We start from the raw sequence: 14982 nt of genomic DNA, 5'->3' as shown, positions 1-14982 counted from the left end.
CCCAGCTCCTACGACAGCTAGATCATAGGGTGATGACTTGTATTGACTTCAGGCCCATGTCCTTTGTTACAATGCTCAGATACTCTCTCAGGGAGAGAATACCAACCCCAACTTTTGCTCAATGGGTAACTTGGCTTTCACAAAAACTTCATGACTAAAATTTGCCAAAAAGCAAATATACTTCTTCATTCATCACTTTGTGGTTCATTGTAGACCATTTGTGAAATCAAGAATGATATAAATAATAACAATTGATTAATTAAAAAATAAGAAGAAGCAGAATAAGAACAATAAAAATAGAAGGTGTTGAGGAGATTAGACAAAGATCACCACAAGTTCTCTCTCTCTCTCTCTCTCTCTCTCTGTGTGTGTGTGTGTGTGTGTGTGTGATCCATACATGGATACACCTAGATACACACTGACTATATGACTATGAGACTGAGCAACTCCATCATCTGCTCTCTGTAAAGTGGAGAACCAGAAAATCTGGTATGAAGTTTAAAGTTCAGAGAGCCAATGATGTAGCTGAGTGAGCAGAAGGCTAGAGGGCCAGGGCTTCCCAAGCTTTATGAAGAACAGCATTTTCCCCAGATGCTGGTCATGAAACAACCGTGTTTGACTTTGGCTCTGCTGCATTTTGGGCTTGCTTTGGTCTCATCTCTCTTTTCTATGGGAGTGTTTACTCTGTGCCAATATTAGAATTTTAGAATATGGATTTTTTTTTTAAATTTCACAGTGGTTCATATGTCCCAGAGTTTGTCTTAAGTCTCAAAAAATCCTTTGAGTTTTTTAGCAGAAGTAAGAAAATGAAGGTTACTGAGACTTAAGGAATGGACAGAACTCATTTTGATTTGTGAAATGGGTAAGAACCTTGTAGGGGCAAGAGGGCATGCCATGTTTTAAAAGTCATGTGTTTGGGCACCAAGTTGACAAGGGATGGGTTTTATGATGGCTAGGCAATTAGATCACCATCTGTTTGCACTTGGTTATTTGAAGGATACTTGAAATCTGAAACATCTATGTTGTAGATTTATAAACTGTCAAACTGGAGACTTTGGTGTGAGTGCACGTGTGCATATGTGCACACACAGATGGATGGATGGATAGAAGGATAGACAGACAGACATGGCTACTCTTATGTTCTTCATTCCACGGGTAAGGTCATGGGAATGAGTAGAGGCAACAGCAACAATCGTGGAGAGAGGCAATGCTGTTTCTGAAGGGATTTGGGACCTTCTTAAAGATTTATTCAAACTGCTACCTAGCATTTTCCAGACAGTGTGGCACACAGCTGCTTCCATCATAAGGAATCATTTCTGAGTCTGTTCTCAATGTCTCCTCCTCTATAACTTGTGGACTCATGCCTGATATACTGGCTGCACTCCACTGACTATGACATGTGCCCTGGCTAAGTAGCAATCGCTGTCTAGTAGCTTAGAGATGGCACAAATGTGATAAAACTGGGAACTCTAATTCCAAGTCCCCAGTAGTTACCCTGGGCAGAAGATCCAAATTAGAATCTGGGTCTATTTCACTCGGCGTCCTACCTGTAAATGAGGAAGCTTTCTTTCAGACCACACTGCTGGCTAAGTGGTATTAGGGCAGTTTCAGCAGTTTTGCCTCATGGAATCTGTGCTGCCATCCATACTAGAGCCAACTTCTGTTGTCAGCTGGTGTTTGCTGAGGTCCTTCACACCCTGCACAAATCACTTACAGCCTTATGTTACTTATTCCTTAGTTAGCCTGCTACCTTTCGACGTGATCTTAGAATGAAGGCATTAGCCACAGGCAAGCTGATGCTAACAGAAAAGGTGTGTGTATTTATTCCCACACCTTTACTTGTGGTGTCTTCTTTTTCTCTATCAGAAAGAGTTGAGTCAGTCAGCCTAAAGAAATTAAACTGAGTTTTTTACAGTGACAACCCTAAAAAATTCAATCAAACTATGAAGATTCTTCTTTTTCTTTATTTTTGTAGGGCTGGAGGCTGACATGTAGGATGTCACATTTGCTTGGGAAGTGCCCTGCTATTGGGTCATATCCTCAGACCTCTTGCTATGTTTTATTTTGAGACAGCCCGGCTGAGTTGGGCTGATACTGAACCCATGCTGTAGCACAGGCTGATATTGAACTTGCAGAATTCCCCTCCTCAGTTTCCTGAGTCCCTGGGACAGCAGGTCTGTGCCACCATAGCTGGATAAGGGGGTTTCTTCATTGAGAAAGGTTTTGCTTGGTAGAAATCAGACCCAAAGAATAACCAGCTTGATGGATGTCATGAGTCCTTTTCATTTGTAAGTGCCTTCGTGAGGCTGAGGAGAGGTTGCGCACACAAGTCTTAGTAGAATAAGCCACAACTAACATCACTTGTGTTTCTGGTTTGGATTTGGAAGAACCACTCTGTCTGCATACATGAACTCACACAACTGCACAAGACTTGCACAGAATCCAGCCAGCTAGTTCCAGCATGGATGAGGGAAGGGCTCATGAAGTCCCACTCCTAGCTGAGAAGCTCCTGCAATTGATGACTGCTGGGGAAGAGGAGAATAAATTTTCCTCAGGGATGCAGTCTCTGAAAGTCCCCATGCTCCAGTAGACGGTCTCATATCCATGCACATATAGGCAACACTAACCAGAGAGAGAGAGAGAGAGAGAGAGAGAGAGAGAGAGAGAGAGAGAGAGAGAGAGAGAGAGAGAGAGAGAGAGAGGGAGAGAGAGAGGGAGAGAGAGAATTCAGTCAGTTAGGAGGGAAAGGTGATGGTGGGGGATAGGGAAGGAATTGGAGATGACAGAATAGGGAGCAGACTTGATCAAAGCACATTATATTCACGTATGTATTTCTCAAACGATAAAAATGTTTTTAGAAAATATAGAAAAGCACCTGTCAATGCCTTTTTCTTCTTGCTAAATATGTACTGATCGATCAGTATTTCTCCAGTCCTCCAACAAGTGACATGATAGATTTTAGAAAGACAGAGTAAGTTGGTTCTTTGTTCCCAGAAAGCTTTGTAACTACTCTTGTCTACAAATCTGAACTTCGAGTCTGGAGATCGAAGCAAAAGAAAAATGATAAATATTTATAGATTAGTGCAGCACATTAAAATTCTAGATTCATTCATAAGATGTACTTCTTCTGTGGACAGGAATATTATATGGATAATGAAAGAAGGGAAGAGGGAGCAGATTGGTTTTCCATGACTGGGCTCTGCCCCAGGGCCCGCTGGGTGAATGGGTGAGGGAATGGGAGAGGCAACTCCACTATGAACTTCCTTCCGTTACAGGCAGCGTGACTTTATCTGAATGCAGGAAGTGGTGTTATTGGTGTGTACCAATGAACCAGTCTTCCTGAAGACGATGTCACAAGGTCCTGACATATTGTATAATACTGCCATCTTTGTGTCACTGCTTTCTGGCCTTGCTCACCTCAGCTGTCAGTAGTGGTTCTTACTGTGCCAGTCAGAAGGAAGGAAAGCAATATAACTTTATTTGCTCTAAATCAACTTAAACCCAGCTCTCAGATCTATAATTGGGAATTCAGTATTGGTCATTGCAGGGGTCTTCTTGATGTCACAGGCTGTATAGAATCATGCTATGTAGACAGCATTAAATCGCCAAGGAGAGTCCTGGGCAAATCTTCTTTCTTGAGAAATCCCGTTTTCTACACTACCTGAGCAGTTCAGGTACAATAGCTTGGCTGGGGTACATCTCTGCCTTGGAGCATGCGAGTGCTTCTGGAAGCGGGTGGCCCTTCTCTAACGGTTTATCCTGTTCCTGTTCACCTTCCTTCAAGAACTCATTACCCAGTCATGTTCATGGGCTCTGGAACAATTGCCTCACTAGGCTCCCATCACTGTCCACAGAGTCAAGAAGGGAAGGCATGAGGATTCTGGTGCCTCGGGTAAGAAACAGCGGAGCTATCTTAGGCTACTTTCTCCTGCATTTGGCACTAGGCTTTTGCTAAAGCAAGTACTCCTAGGATCAGACAGTACAGGAACTGGAGGAGACAAGAAAGGGGAGGAAATCAGTCAAGAGTGTTTTCTACTGAATTCCCAAATGCAGCCTGATTCCATAGGTTTCTGGAAAGAGTGAATTACAGCTCAAAAAAACATGCCCATCCCATTGGTAACTCTTGGTTGGATTAAGGGTGAGACAAAAATCAAGGCAATTTTCAATGCTCTTAAGTTGGACAAGTTAGTTTCCATACTCAAAGACAGTCCTCTGTAGGATGCAGGTGCCAGCTCTCAGCAACAAGACATGGTTTGAGAAGTAGAAGGCAGCTCTCTTGGGTTGGTATAGGGATATCAGGGACCTGGTGGAGGCTCCTTGAGAATCCAAGACAAGAACAGTTTAAAGTTTTCCCATGTGTGTCTGTAAAATGGAGTCATAATGAACCACCTCATACAGTGCCCTTCAGGGAGGGAGGGACTGAGGATATGGATGACCTTAACTGTTCATCTGAAGCAATTTTTTTTTTTTTTTTTTTAGAAAAATGCCCCTCTGGTGACCGTTTTGTTCATGCACTAGCATATAAGGGTGTGCTGAATTTGATGTGTTTGTGTACCCAGGCTGAGTATCAAAAGGCAATGTGCTATTTATCACAGTTATCATGGGATGTTCTAACTTAACAAAGTTGGGGCTCTAGTTCCTTTAAGCCAGAGATAGAGATATTTTAAATTCTCTATTGGCTGTGTCTGAAATATCCATTTCACTGAGGTGAAATGAGACATAAAGACCTTGAAAAAAAATCAAAGAGAAAAGAATCATGAATCTGTCCGATGTTGAGATACAAAGGTTTCCAAAAAGAGAACACATGGAGGATTGGGGGTTGCTTTGAAGTCTGTGGGAAGGACCTCTGATGAGATGTGGATGGTCTGTATACCCCCAGGGGGCTATCTAACGAGGAGGAACAACGGTGGGTAGACCAAGTTTTAGACTTCCCTTCAAAAGCATGGTAAGTGGGTGTGCAGCTTGGGAAGATCCAGAGAACGGAGAGAAGAGACAATTCTGTCCAGGGGCTGTTTGCTATTGGAGTAAGGTTTTAAGGTTTTAGTATGTAGGATTTAAAATGTGAAAGTAAGACACCGCACTTGGTGCTCTTCTGAGTGGGCAGACTTGAATTTGAATTTGGAAGCTTGTCATTGGTAAGCTACTAAAGTTCAGAAAATGGAGAGGAATTCTGCATTAAACTCTAGAGCGGTGGGTCTCAACCTTCCTAGTGTTGTGACCCTGTAATGCCCTTCCTCATGTTGGGGTGACCCCCAGCCATAAAATTATTTTTATTCCTATTTAATAACTGTGATTTTGCTACTGTGATGAATAGCAATGTAAATAATTTTGGAGATTGAGGTTTGCTAAAGCAGTTACGACCCACAGGTTGAGAACCACTGCTCTAATAGTTCCAATAATGGGCACTCAAGGCTTCTCTTTGAGATGTTTTGTAATGTGTTTTCAATTTGGGAACATGGCTTTTAAAAGTAGTTGACTACTTTGTAAACAATTGAAAATATAGGAATTTTTTTTTTACATTTTCAGTCTAAACACATACATATTATAGTCCTGTACAAGAAAAAATAACATTTTGAGACATTAAATTTCCAATCATTGTTTATTCAGTAGAAGGATGAAAGAATCAATTCTACCTCTTTGGTTAATTGTGATTATTTGAACTCCTATGCTAGAAGGCACTGTTTTCTACCAGTGCTTAGTGGCTGAAGAGATTTCAAAAAAAAACCTTTGTCAATGATTATGCATAATATTAAAAAGATTTTTCTTGGGATGGAGAACCTATGGGACATTTAACAAAAGGCACAGAACACCAAATTTTGACTTTAGATACTTAATGGAGAGGGTCCAGGCTGTCTTGCCTGATCCTCGAGAGTCTAACAATAGAAATAGCATTAATAATAATAAACAAGAAACTTGTCTGCTGACATTTTAGAACTGCAAATTTTGAAAACAAAATATAAAAAAGCAAAAGCTATTCTCCGTGTTATAAGCCATAGATAATGACTAGTTTAAAATTTATTTCCCTTATTCCACATCCCCCCTCCACTGTAAATATATGTCCATATATATGTGAGTTTCTTCATGTTTTGGAGGATTTGAGACTATGAATCTGTGAATGTTTTTCAGCTACTGTCTCTTAGCACATTGCTTCGGTTCCTCCCTCGCCTCTCATCCATGATCATCAATTTACATACATATTTATTCATTTTTTCTATACATATTTATTTTCCTATACATTTTTACCTCTTGGCCATTTAGGCTGAGTTATGATTCTTTTCTTGAAAGTGTTCTTTCAGCTTACTAATACTCTTCAGCCCCATTAGATTTCCTATTAAATTATACACTGAATTTTTTATTTTGTCATTGTACTTTTCCATTTTAGATTTTTCCTGTGGTTGTATTCCAAGGGTTACAGTTTCCCAATAAAGCTACCAGTTTTGTCTTTGATTTCCTTGAGCATATTCAGCATAGTTCCTTTTTAAAGTGGTATCACAAAACTGTATTCTCTAGGTCTTTAATGAAGCTCCTATGGTCTGTTTCTCTTGATACTCAGTATTGTGGTCTTGTCTTCCTTCTTGGTCAGTTGTAGGTAATACAACAGAGTGGCACTGATCAAGTGATTTAACATTTTATTTCTCATAGTTACAGAGGCTAGGAAGTCCAACATTAAGACACTAGAAGATGACTTGTCTAGTAAAGACCTACTTCCCAGTTCATAGGTGTAAGGAAGGCAGGAGAGAGAACTGTCTGGATTCCATTTTATAAAGACAGTGATACCATTCACAAGGGCTCTATCTTCACGGTTTGATTATTTCCCAAACATTCTACCTGTGAATGCCACTCTATGGGGAGTAGTCAGGATTTCAACACAAGGCTTTTGAGAAAGACACGAGTATTCACTCCGCTGAATAGTCCCTTGGATCCTCACTTCAAAGTATGCTTGGATCTATCCCGGTGACATTATATATGCAATATCTTAAACCAGTAAGTGTTCTCAGAATTCTCTGTTGATTTAGCTGTAGCTTTTCTTAGCTCAGAAGTAAGATGCGCTATAGAAAAGTATACATATGGCCTGATTTGACAAATGTTATGTTATAAAGTGTACACACTGAAGCATTGTGAAGAGTCATATCCTCACAGCTTGGGTAGAGATGGCAATGGATTCCAAATAAATAAATAAATAAATAAATAAATAAATAAATAAATAAATAATATTTCATTCTTATTTTAAAGCCTTCCCAGTGAGAGAAATGAATAACTTGAAGGTTCAAGAACTCCTCAGTGTTCAAACCCACAGAATATGTAGCAGATGTATGATTCCTGAGGGTCTAGCCCGTGCTAAGTCATCGAGTCTATCAAATTCTGAAAGTGACACCTTCCAAGGAAAGAGAAAGCCGGCTCTTAGGCTTCCCTGTCCCAGCCATCAGCAGAAAGGATTTCTTATCGTCTGCTGAAGGTGCCGTGGCTACAGTTCAGTGCTTCAGTTTTCACCATTTTAGGACTGGCCTTAAATGGCACCCAGCCTCTCTTGGCCATGAGCAAAAGAAGAACAACGCTTGTATTATACAGACTTCAGCTGCTGATTGACTAATTTGCCGTAGATTTAAGTAAAAGCCCAAGCGAGGCAATCTAGTTAGGGATCATGGCGAAGTGAATAACTCTGCCTCATGAAGGCAAAGAGCTACTTATCGACTCCAAATTCCAGTTGGTGGTTTCTTTATGGGAGCACAGATCCAGGGATTTCAGTCCTGAATCACGTGGAGGGCCAGCAACTTGACTTAAAACTTCCCAGTTCCTTTGTTATGTCTAGTAGCACAGTTTTTAATCGTGCAGGCAGGATACACCGTGCTTTGTATTACAGTCTCCAGGTTTCCGCAGTTGCCTATTGGCTATGTGCTCAGAACTGAATGCGTCTGTACTGGACGAAGGGAGCAGCGCTGGGCGTTTCGTCTACCTGTTTCTCCCATAGGAGAGGCATTTCTGAAAACGTTAACACTGAGGTTTTCTGAGTCCATCTGAAGTGGTGTGCTTTGCTATGCCATCTCAGTATTTTTGAGCCGCTTGCTCAGTGAGGTCCCTTTTCTTACACTTAAAATAGGAGCTTAGGATTCACTCGCCAGAGGAGCTGCTTATATTACATAACCGCAAGGCACACAGATTATGATTGATCTATTGCCATATGGCCTCGACAGTCTCCGAGAAGAGACAAGCTACTCATTTGGCTGGTTCTAGCAATTTTCCCAAGTGGTACATAGGAAATGGTATTTATTTTTCTTTAATTTTTGAATATTTTAGAGGCATTATCTGAATGGAAATTCTTTTCTTGCCTGGGAGCAAGTAAATTAATTCCTGGGAAGGTAATTGGGGCAGTGAGTTATAGGAAGAAAGCCCTGCGGAAGGTACAATCGCATTACCTGGGGACTGTTCCAGGGGAATGAGTCTGCGCCTGCGAAGAAATGGCTGAAAAGAAGTCAGAGATAGGCACTGGAGAGAGGGCTCACTTGTTGCTCTTGCAGAGAACCCAGGTTACATCCCCAGCACCTACCTGGTGGGTCACAACAGTCAAGGCATTGGATTCCTCTCTTCTGACCTCTGCACAACCCAGCACACATGTCGCCCACAAATATATATATATATATATATATATATATATATATATATAAAAGCAAACACTCATACACATAAAATTCAATAAATATTGAAAAAAGAAACAAGAAAAGCTGATAAAGTCATTGGTCCCAAATTCAATAATTACAGGTTGGATTCTTCAGGAGACTCGCTGTTTTTCCCTAGGCTAGTCATATTCATTACCGTGTCCTAGTCTGTTTCAGTCAGTTCTGCTCTGTACCCAATAGAGCATGTCTAGGCTATGGCTGGAAAGGCCCAGAATAGCTGCTGATGTCATTGTGACTTTAAGTCTCTGTCCGACAGGAAAGAAAGAAGAGAGATTTCTTCATAATGAATGCTCACTGTGCAGATGGAAAGTTCCATTTGGAGATGAGGGAAGTCTGCTGGATCTGCAATTATATTATATAGCTTTATTTGGTGTGTATGGATGTTTGCCTGCATCTGTGTCAGTGAACAACTTACACGCCTGATGCCTGAAGGCTAGAAGACAGACTTCCTGGAACTGGGGTTATAGACAGTTGTGAGCTGCTCTGTGGATGCTGAGAATCGACCCTGGTCTTTTGGAAGACCCAATGGCTGAGCCATCTTTCCAGTACTCCCCCAACACCCTGTTTTTTTTTTTTTAAACAAAACAAGCCAAAAAGTTTCAGCGTACTATTTTCTTCCTGGAGATGAAAACTAAAGCCTACATCCATTTTAGATAAGCACTCTTGTTTCAGGTCAGTTTACTTTCTGAGTACACAGCGTAAGTAGGAAACCGGTGGAGTCTGGTTTAGTTGCCTAGGTGTTAGAAAGTGAAACATATAAGGCAATTCTTCCAAAAAACAATGACCATGATATAGTGATTGAAAAGTCTAGGTGACATATTTACATCGTTCAGGTGTTCCTAGCTTCCACAGCTTGAGAGTAAAAGGAACAATATCATGTAAGGCCAAGATTTAGTGTCTAACTGATTTATATTTAGAATGAATGATTTCTTGATTTAGGAATAAGCCATAAAACAAGCCGAAGACACGCTTTCCACATGCTTCTCTAGGCTTAAGTTCCTCTCGGAGTTCCTTCTAAGCAGTGCTGTTAGCAGGCTCTCTGCCACTGTATTTTTAATTCAATGAAATGTGAGAGGAGTCTATTCTAAAACTGGATGACTCAGACTTTCAACAGTTCTTTTTCTTCTTCTTCTTCTTCCACTCCTAGTCCTTGAAGAAAAAAACTGCTCAGACCTTAGAGGCCCAGTCAATGGGTACAAGAAGATCACAGGAGGGCCTGGGCTCCTCGATGGGCACCACGTGAAAATAGGCACGGTCATGTCATTCTTTTGTAATGGCTCATACGTTCTCAGTGGCAATGAGAAAAGAACATGCCAGCAGGATGGAGAATGGTCGGGGAAGCAGCCCATTTGCATAAAAGGTAAATCAGGGATGTTCCTGGATTCGGTGGATATGCACGGAGTTGGTGTCATTCTTTGGCAGCTCCTATGCCCGCTTTTAAGTCCCTGGAATAATATCTTCTTGTAGGCTTACCTGGAAATAATTTGCAACTCTTATCTTGGAGAGTATCCTTTCAAATTTTTTCTTCTGTTTTTTTCATGGGTCCCAAGAAGTCCCCGCCCTCATCTTTTCTAAGGTGATGGAGAAGAGTGGGTTGGGAAAGATGGCCAGGTTGAGTTGTAGATACGTAAATCCAAAGACGGAATTTGTAAACCTTTGCCTGGCTGATTTTGTTATGTCTCTAATAAAAGAGTCAACAAGCACTTGTTGCTGGGGAGGCTGCAGATGCAGATGGCTAAAAACAAAGACAGCAGACCTTGAAACATTTAGAGGGCAGTTAGAAGAACAAAAGAAGAGTTGGGGGTGATCAGTAGTCCTGAAATTGAGAGATGATCCGTAGCAGTCAAGAGGGATTTAAGGACACTAGGAGGAGCTGGGATAGCACTCCGGATGAAAGACGGGAGAAGAAGTGGGCGTAGATGGAAGTGGAAGCGTCTGTCTTATGGCGAGCTCAAAGCAAGCCAGTCTAGGCAGTAACATTTAAAATATAGGTTGGGAACAGAAAACCCTGGACCATTGTGTAGGGATCCTTGGGTGCCCCCCATCACAGTCCAGATGCAGCTTCTCCCCGACTTTACCCATTAGTTGTTCTGGGCTGATGCCACCTTAACTGAGAAAAAAATTGTGTTCATGTCCTAGATTGTCAAAACCATTGCCCCCCACCCTCCACTCTCTCTGCTGGGTGTTTGTCAACAACCCGGATCATGGGGAAAGGGATGAAAGCGAAAAGGGGATAAATGTGAAAGGGATAAATCACTTTAGACTTTCGCCAGGAGCGACTCTTTCCCCTCCCGGCGCAGGGCCTGGTGTTTGATTTCATTAAGTATGGGAACGGTGTTGCATATGTCCTTGGAGGTTTTTTGTCAACTTTTCTCTTACAAATTAATACAACCAAAGTACTCTAAGTTGCTAATTAGACAAATGTTGGCTGCTGGATTGGGAAAGTGAGGTGGGAAGGATTCCTTTTCCCTGGAAGAAAAAAAGAGAAAGATTTCAGTGAATTGAAACTGGGCTCTGAGTTGTCCTCTGGTGACTGCGAGGGACCTTCATTGCAGAGACAGGACAGGGAATGGTTGGTTACTCGGGACTTATTTATAATTGGCCCTGTGGTCTGGTTTGAAACAAGGGCTTCTTAATTCCCTCTGTGGGCTCTATTTTGGCACCTTCATTATGATCTAGTTTGCTAACACCATTCCCATGAACAGATGGCCCTAATCTATGAAGTGCCACTGTCCCAACTCACCTTGGCAGAACAGTGTTTTTTTTCTTCCAGAGGGGTCTACTGGATTCTCCAGAGACAGCTGCGGCTTAGGTGAAAGGCAGCTGAAATCGTGCTAAGTGCTCTGTTGACACTTTTCTAATGCATCCAGCCTCTGAGACCGGGGAATGAATGCATGGTGTCTAGAAGGGAGGGAGTCCGGTATTATTCTGGATGGCATGGGGTGAATGGCGAAGATGATAAAGAATCGCACAGCATGGCTTCTCTGTTCCTAGCCTGCCGGGAACCGAAGATTTCAGATCTGGTGAGAAGGAGAGTCCTCTCCATGCAGGTTCAGTCAAGGTGAGACCAAGCCCCTGAACTCCACTTTCAGGGCTAATGACTATCTTCCCTTCTCCACTTGTATTCAGCCAAAGGCAGCCTGGCATTTCTTAGGGACATTTAGTACTAACGGGTCATGAAAGAATGGGGCTTGTGAGACGGAGGCTCATTAGCCAGCTGCTTTTGGCCAAGAGGTAGCTACTACTGGAAGAGGTACAACTTTTACTGGATCGTGGGAAAGCAGATGGCTGATGGGAAGCAGCGAGCTTCCCTGATGATCTTTGAGGAGTGGAGTTTAGTATTTTCGTCTTCCTGAAACCACTGCTTCTTTATTATGGCAGCTTCTAGGAGCTGGCAAATCCTGCCAAATACTGCAGCCCGCTAGGGGTTAGGGACACAAGCTTGATGGTGACCAACCAGATGAGGCAAATTGGTAGAGCCCAGGGGCTGAAGATAAATGACCAATCCAAATGAGGGATATGAACTCTTGTGTATACCCAATGCTTCTCTCGGGAAGACAGAGGAGGTGGCCAGAAAGACCATTTCTGCTCTCTAGTTCATCCTCGTCTTTTTTCTCTTTGCTGAAGTTGCACAGACATCTTTGGTTTTCTTCTACCGATCCAAGCATAATTCTGCGTCAGAAACATTAAACTTGCTGCTTGTGCAGTCTGGATACTGCTCAGAATACTACACAGAAGCTTAGTGCCCCCACCATATCTTTCAGTTCTCTGCTTGTTTCATCTAGGAGAGATATCATCTCTAACTGTTCTTTTATGATTATTTTAAAAATATTGTATGGTATTGAGGAATGTACCCAGAGCTTAACACATGCTAGATAGATATTTTACTACCACATCCCCAGCCCTGAGCTGTCGTCTCAGTGAAACGAGCAGCAGCATGTGTCCTGATGCCACATCAGGCTGCTTCCATTGCCGCCCGTGTTCTCTGCCCTTCACCATGATTCTTACTTCATTTTAGAATCCCTCTCTTCTCCTTCTCTCGATCTCTCTCCTTCCCTCCCTCCCTTCCCCTTCCCCCTTCCCTCCTTCCATTTCAAATATACAACTTACAAGTAAAGGAATACTGTTTGCTTCTTTTATGCTGAAGTTTTCTTGTTTGATGCCACCTCTGCCACATAGAAATCATTCAGTTCATAGCTCTTGTATGAATAAATTTGCTTGACAGTCACATGTTCAAAATATGCTTTTGCCTCTCTTTAATCCTAGTTATGTTTAAGCAACTTCCTGAAGTTACTGGGCCTTCATTTTCTCTTTTTAAAACCAGAGGTAATTAATAATAATCCCGGAGGATTGTTGTAAGGATAAAAACCACAACGATAAACCAAATTCAAGAACACATTTAAAAAACAATCATGCACCATGATCTCACCCCAGAGATGCAGGGATGGTTCAACATATGAAAATCTGTCAATGTAATCCACCATTTAAACAATCTGAAAGAAAATAAAAACACATGATCATCTCATTAGATGCTGAAAAACCTTTGACAAAATTCAACCCCTATTCACGATAGAAGTGTTGGAGAGATCTGGGATATAAAGAACATACCTAAACATAATAAAGACAATATACAGCAAGCCAACAGTCAACATCAAATTAAATGGAGAGAAACTCAAAATGATTCCACTAAAATCAGGAGCAAAACTAGGCTATCCAGTTTCTCCATATCGATTCAATATAGTACTCGATGTTCCAGCTAAAGCAAAAAGACAACAAAAGGAGATCAAGGGCATATGAATTGGAAAGAAAGATGTCAAACTTTTGCTATTTGCAGATGATTTTATAGTATGCATAAGTTACCCCAAAAATTCTACCATGGAACTCCTATAGCTGATAAATACCTTTAGTAATATGGTAGGATACAAGATTAACAACAACAACAACAACAAAAAAGTAGCCTTCCTGTATACAAAAAATAAATGGGCTGAGAAAGAAAACAGAGAAACAACACCCTTTACAATAACCACAAATAATATAAAATACCTTGGGGTAGCACTAACAAAACAAGTGAAAGACCTATATGACAAGAACTTTAAGTCTTTGAAGAAAGAAATTGAAGAAGATATCAGAAAATTGGAGATATCTCCCATGCTCTTGGATAAGTACAATTAACATAGTAAAAATGGCATTCTTACCAAAAGCAATCTACAGAATCAATGCAATTCTCATCAAAATTTCAGCAAAATTCTTCACAAATCTTGAAAGAACAATATTCAGCTCCATATGGAAAAACAAAAACAAAAACAACAAAACCAAGGTAGCTAAAACAGTGCTGTACAATAAGGGAACTTCTGGAGGCATCACCAACCATGACTTCAAACTCTACTATAAAGCTATAGTAATAAAAACAGCTTGGTACTGGCGTGAAAACAGACAGGTTGATCAATGGAATTGAATTGACGATCCTGACATTAATCCACACACCTATGAACACCTGATTTTTGACAGAGAAGCCAAAAATATGCAATGGGAAAAAGAAGCATCTTCAACAAATGATGCATAACTGGATGGCAGCAGGTAGAAGGCAAATATATCCACATCTATCACCTTGCACAAAAGTCAAGTCTGAGTAGATCAAAGACCTCAACATAAATCTTGTTAGACTGAACCTGATAGAAATGAAAGTGGGAAATAGCCTTCAATGAATTGGCACAGGAGACTGCTTCTTGAATATAACACCAGTAGCACAGACAATTAGTAAATGGGACCTCCTGAAACTGAAAAGCTTCTGTAAGGCAAAGGACACTATCAATAAGATAAAATGGCAGCCTACAGAATGGGAAAAGATCTTCACCAATCCCACATCTGACAAAGGGCTGATCTCCAAAATATATAAACAACTCAAAAAGCTGGAGATCAAAATGCCAAATAATTCAATTTAAAAATGGGGTACAGATTTAAACAGAGAATTCTCAAAAGGAGAATCTCAAATGACCCATTAAAACAATGAAAGAATTGTTTAATATCATTAGCTATCATGGAAATGCAAAGCAAAATGACTCTAAGATATCATCTTATACCTGTCTGAGTGGCTAAGATCAAAACTGCTAATGACAGCACATGTTGGAAAGGATGTGGAGCAAAGGGAACACTCCTCCACTGTTGGTGGGAGTACAAACTTGTACAGTCACTTTGGAAATCAGTATGGTGTGTTTTCAGTAAATTGGGAATCGACCTACCTCAGGACCCAGCGATACCACTCCTAGGCATATAACCAACCGATGATCAATCATACCACAAGGGCACT

At 41.1% G+C, this 14982-nt stretch overlaps 1 protein-coding gene across 2 annotated transcripts in view; it reads left to right on the top strand.

The window, feature by feature from the left end:
• Pamr1 (peptidase domain containing associated with muscle regeneration 1) overlaps nt 1-14982 on the top strand; it is a 94784-nt gene that overhangs the window by 70177 nt on the left and 9625 nt on the right. For both annotated transcript variants that reach the window (XM_038330481.1, XM_038330480.1), the window contains exons 7-8: nt 9823-10035; nt 11670-11736. In XM_038330481.1, the coding sequence (XP_038186409.1) occupies nt 9823-10035; nt 11670-11736 (280 nt within the window). The remainder of the gene's footprint in view (nt 1-9822; nt 10036-11669; nt 11737-14982) is intronic.

Source organism: Arvicola amphibius, chromosome 5 (assembly GCF_903992535.2).
Source record: "Arvicola amphibius chromosome 5, mArvAmp1.2, whole genome shotgun sequence".
Lineage (NCBI taxonomy): Eukaryota > Metazoa > Chordata > Mammalia > Rodentia > Cricetidae > Arvicola > Arvicola amphibius.
The sequence above is the reverse complement of the archived record's forward strand: the minus strand, read 5'-3'. Positions and strand labels throughout refer to the sequence as shown.